The sequence below is a fragment of the Danio rerio genome, chromosome 24, assembly GCF_049306965.1.
Source record: "Danio rerio strain Tuebingen ecotype United States chromosome 24, GRCz12tu, whole genome shotgun sequence".
In the NCBI taxonomy this organism is placed as follows: Eukaryota; Metazoa; Chordata; class Actinopteri; order Cypriniformes; family Danionidae; genus Danio; species Danio rerio.
Window position 1 is genome coordinate 162,501 of NC_133199.1, and position 5,000 is coordinate 167,500.

At 49.2% G+C, this 5,000-nt stretch overlaps 1 protein-coding gene across 2 annotated transcripts in view; it reads left to right on the forward strand.

The window, feature by feature from the left end:
* The window catches only part of reck (reversion-inducing-cysteine-rich protein with kazal motifs), a 35,760-nt gene that overhangs the window by 23,793 nt on the left and 6,967 nt on the right, over positions 1 to 5,000 (forward strand). For both annotated transcript variants that reach the window (XM_073939965.1, NM_001423853.1), the window contains exons 11-16: positions 1,753 to 1,965; positions 2,070 to 2,206; positions 2,276 to 2,416; positions 3,564 to 3,752; positions 4,699 to 4,821; positions 4,920 to 5,000. The exon at positions 4,920 to 5,000 is cut by the window's right edge and continues 91 nt beyond it. In XM_073939965.1, the coding sequence (XP_073796066.1) occupies positions 1,753 to 1,965; positions 2,070 to 2,206; positions 2,276 to 2,416; positions 3,564 to 3,752; positions 4,699 to 4,821; positions 4,920 to 5,000 (884 nt within the window). The remainder of the gene's footprint in view (positions 1 to 1,752; positions 1,966 to 2,069; positions 2,207 to 2,275; positions 2,417 to 3,563; positions 3,753 to 4,698; positions 4,822 to 4,919) is intronic.

Below are 5,000 nucleotides of genomic sequence, written 5' to 3' on the forward strand. Positions count from 1 at the left end.
CCTTCTGCTAATGCAGTCAAGACATGATCAAAGCAGAGGCGAGGTGCGAAAACACACACACACACACACACACTGCTGAGTTATGATGTGCGCCTGGCAGACCGTAAAACAGATGAAGAGGGACTGGAGGAGGATCCTTCATCATCATCATCATCATCATCATCATCATCATCATGGCAACAACCCAAACTCCATAGCAAGTTGCTCAGCATAAATGAACAGACACTGTGATAATGACTACTTTAATCTGTTTCTCAGTGAATGTAGAGGATATATTTGCATTTAAACAGGACAGTTTATATATACTGTACACTCACCGGCCACTTTATTAGGTACACCTTACTAGTACCGGGTTGGACACTTTCACTTTCAGAACCGCCTTAATCCTTGGTGTTGTAGATTCAGCAAGCTGCTGGAGATATTCCTCAGAGATTTTGCTCCATATTGTCATGATAGCATCACACAGTTGCTGCAGATTTGTCGGCTGCACATCCATGATGCCAATCTCCCGTTCCACCACATCCCAAAGCTGCTCTATTGGATTGAGCTCTGGTGACTGTGGAGGCCATTTGAGTACAGTGAACTCATCGTCATGTTCACCAGTCTGAGATGATTGAGCTTTATGACATGCTGCGTTATCCTGCTGGAAGTAGCCATCAGAAGATGGAGACACTGTGCTCATAAAGGGATGGACATGGTCAGCAGCAATACTCAGGTAGGCTGTGGCGTTGATGCTCAATTGGTACTAATGGACCCAAAGAAAATCTCCCCCACACCATTACACCACCAGCTGCTGTAGCCCATCCGCCTCAAGGTTGGCCGTGTTGTGTGTTCAGAGATGCTCTTCTGCAGAGCTCGGTTGTAGCGAGTGCTTATTTGAGTTACTGTTGCCTTTCTATCAGCTGGAACCAGTCTGGCCATTCTCCTCTGACCTCTGGCCTCATCAACAAGGCATTTGCGCCCACAGAACTGCCGCTCACTGGATATTTCCTCTGTGTCGGAGCATTCTCTGTAAAGCCTAGAGATGGTTGTGCGTGAAAATCCCAGTAGATCAGCAGTTTCTGAAATACTCAGAGCAGCCCGTCTGGCAGCAACAACCATGCCACGATCAGAGTCTCTTAAATCCCCTTTCTTCCCCATTCTGATGCTCGCTTTGACCTGCAGTGTGTGTGTGTGTGAGTGTCTGGATGGTGTGATGAATGGCAGTGGGGGTACAGATGAGGCTCCCCATGATCTGCAGTTCAGAAAAACAAGTGCTGGCTTTGATTTCTCTGAAGGATTGTGGGATTGGTTGGGTGTGTGTGTGTGTGTGTGTGTGTGTGTGTGTGTGTGTGTGTGTGTGTGTGTGTGTGTGTGTGTGTGTGTGTGTGTGTGTGTGTCGGCTCTCCTGTGGGTTTCAAAGAGCTCTGAAGGCAAACAGGAGAGAGAGAGAGACAGACAGTAGACTGTAGACTCACCCACAGCGGACCTGCAGAGTCCACAGCAGTCAGTACAGCTCTGGGGCAGCCGTCTGACACACACACACACACACACACATTTACAGGATCACACACACACACACACACACACACACACACACACACGCACACGCACGCACTAGTGTCTGCTTTAGACAGTTACACAACACAAGCAAACTTGCAGCATCATCATCAGACTCGCTGTGGGATTATGCTCAGTGTGTGTGTAAACTCATCCTCATGGTGTGTGTGTGTGTGTGTGTGTGTGTGTGTGTGTGTGTGTGTGTGTTGTCAGGCCGACGGAGCTGTTCCGCAGCTGTAATGTTCAGTCTGATCAGGGTGCGCTGAATGACTTTAAGCTGTGGTCCAATGGAAGCATCCGGATGCCGCTGATGAACATCCCGGTGCTGGACATCAGACGCTGCCGGCCCGAGATGTGGAAGACTGTAGCCTGCGCTCTGCAGATCAAACCCTGCTACAGCCGATCCAGAGGCAGCGTCATCTGCAGGTACACACACACACACACACACACACACACTCATGCATGTCTGTTTCTGTGTATGTGTGCGTGCGTGTATTTAATGTGTGTGTTGTTGATGTGTGTGTGTGCAGGTCAGACTGTGTGGAGATCCTCCGTCAGTGTGGGGACCGGCGGCGTTTTGCTGAGGCTCAGACCCCAGAGCGCATCTGTGACCTTTTGTCTCCCACTGATGACCCGGAGCGCTGCATCCCTCTGAACAGATACCTGAGTGAGTGATTGACTGCTGTCTGTCAGCCAGGCTCCGCCTCCTCTGACCTCTGACCTCTCTGTCCTGCAGCTGCCAGTGAGTTGGAGAGCAGTGTGGAGGAGGTCATCCACCCCTGCAACCCCAACCCCTGTCCCAGCAGCCACCTGTGTCACGTCAACCGCAAGGGCTGCCATGTAGGACACGACTGCCTGCCGTACTACTGTGTGCCTGGTACAGCCCGCACACACACCCACAATCATACACACACACACCCACAATCATACACACACACACACACACACACATACATGCAACACAATCTCACATTTACACACACAAATGCAAGTTTGTAAATTAAATGTGATACTATTATTACTGCTGTCTCACATGTCATTTGTAATAGACTGACGATGACAGAGTCAGCGGTAACAGAGTCGACTTTAACATTCGACGATGACAGTTGAATATGACAGACTCGGCGGTAACAGAGTTGACGTAACAGAGTCGGTGGTAACAGAGTCTGCCGTAAAGGAGTCGGCGGTAACAAATTTGACAGTAACTAACTGAGTCGGCGGTAACGGAGTCGGCGGTAACAGAGTTGACGTAACAGAGTCGGTGGTAACAGAATCTGCCGTAAAGGAATTGGTGGTAACAGATTTGACAGTAACTAACTGAGCCGGCGGTAACAGAGTCGGTGGTAACAGAGTCTGCCGTAAAGGTGTCGGCGGTAACAGATTTGACAGTAACTAACTGAGCCGGCGGTAACGGAGTCGGCGGTAAAGGAGTCGGCGGTAGCATAGTCGACGGTAACAGAGTCGGCAGTAAAGGAGTCGACGATAACAGAGTCGGCGGTAACAGAGTTGACGTAACAGAGTCGATGGTAACAGAGGCGGTGGTAACATAGTTGACGGTAACAGGTCGACGGTAAAGAAGTCTGCGGTAACAGAGTCGACGGTAACAGAGTTGACAGTAACAGGGTCAACAGTAAGAGTCGACAATAACAGAGTAGATGATGACAGTCAAAGATGACAGAGTTGACGATGACAGAATCGACGGTAACTAGAGTCGATGGTCTGTGACGGAGTCAACAATGACAGTCTAAGTTCACATAGTTGATGGTGACAGAGTTGACTATTGCAGAGTTGACGATGACAGAGTTAACCATAATAGAGTCTATGGTGAAGTAGTGTAGGGTAAAGGAGTCAACGGTAATAAAGTTGACGATGAGAGTCGACGGTAACAGAGTTTACGGTAACAGGGTCAACGGTAACAGTCAGCAGTGACAGAGTTGACGATGACAGAGTTAACCATAACAGAGTTGACGGTTGACGTTACAGTGTGTGTGTGTGTGTGTGTGTGTGTGTCTCTGCTCCTCCAGGCTGTAAGCTGGGCGAGGCCTCAGAGTTCCTGGTGCCCGCTGATGCCCGTCTGCAGGTGCCCGTGCACAGTGCTCAGCCGGGCTGCTATGAGGTCTGCGTCTGCGGTCAGAGCGGCCGGCTGGAGAACTGCGCTGAGATGCCCTGCTTCGACACCAGCAAGAGCTGCCAGATCGCAGGACAGCGCAGGAGTGAGTCCACACACACACACACACACACACACACACATACTCATTAATTTCTCTGCACACTGACCCCTGCTGGCGGAGGACGATTCAGTCCAGATGGAGGAGTGCTGTGGTGTACAGGGAGCTGTTATGCAGAGATCACTTTAATAAAGCGTTTAAACACAGCTGTGTGTCTGCAGTGTGTGGGTATGCTTGTGTCTGTGTCTAAGTGTGTGTGTGTGTGTGTCTGTGTGTTATAATATGTGTGTATGTGTGTGTGATAAATGCATCTGATCACTGATAGTGTTGTGTTGTTCTGTTGTTGTGACTGTGTGTGTTTGTCTTTAGCCTGTGTGTGTGTGTGTGTGTGTATGTGTGTGTGTGTTTGTATGTGTGTGTGTGTGTTTGTATGCGTGTGTGTGTGTGTGTGTGTGTGTGTGTGTGTATGGCGCAGTGTTTGAACCTGACTGAGTTTATTGGCTTTTCTTTCATGTTTATTTTCTCTTCACTTCTGAAGCGCTCGCCGGCTCCGCTTTATTTAACACAGATGTGATGCGCTTTATAGCTGTGTGTGTGTGTGTGTGTGTGTGTGTGTGTGTGTGTTTTTGCTGCCAGCAATAGCAGATTTACACACAGGTTTAAGCTGAACCTGTACAGTGTGTTTGTGTGTAACTGTGTGTGTGAGTGTATGTGTTTGTGTGTAATTGTGTGTGTGTTTGGGTGTAACTGTGTGTGAGTGTGTGTGTTTGTGTGTAACTGTGTGTGTGTGTGTGTGTGTGTGTGAGAGAGAGAGAATAGTACTAATAGTAAATAAACACACTCATACAGATGAACTGTTAAAGTTTGAACAATGCAGATCCAGATTTAAGAGTTGCGGTGTAACAATAGACCTCATAACTCCTAATAACTGTGTGTGTGTGTGTGTGTGTGTGTGTGTGTGTGTGTGTGTGTGTGTGTGTGTGATGGACAGGTCACGGCTCATCCTTCCGTGTGGACTGTAATCCGTGTTCCTGCTTTGCGGGTGACGCTGTGTGTTCATCTCGTCAGTGTGTGCGCTCCGACAGCTCAGAGGAGGACCGGCGGCTCTTCACCGGTGTGTGTGTGTGTGTGTGTGTGTTTCAGTAACACACTGCAGCAGACAGTGTTGTGGTGATGTTTAATGTGTGTGTGTGTGTGTGTGTGTGTCCTCAGGTCTACCATGTGGTTGTGCGGATCACTTCGTGCCGGTGTGTGCAGGTAACGGGCGCACGTACCCCAGCGCGTGTGTGGCCC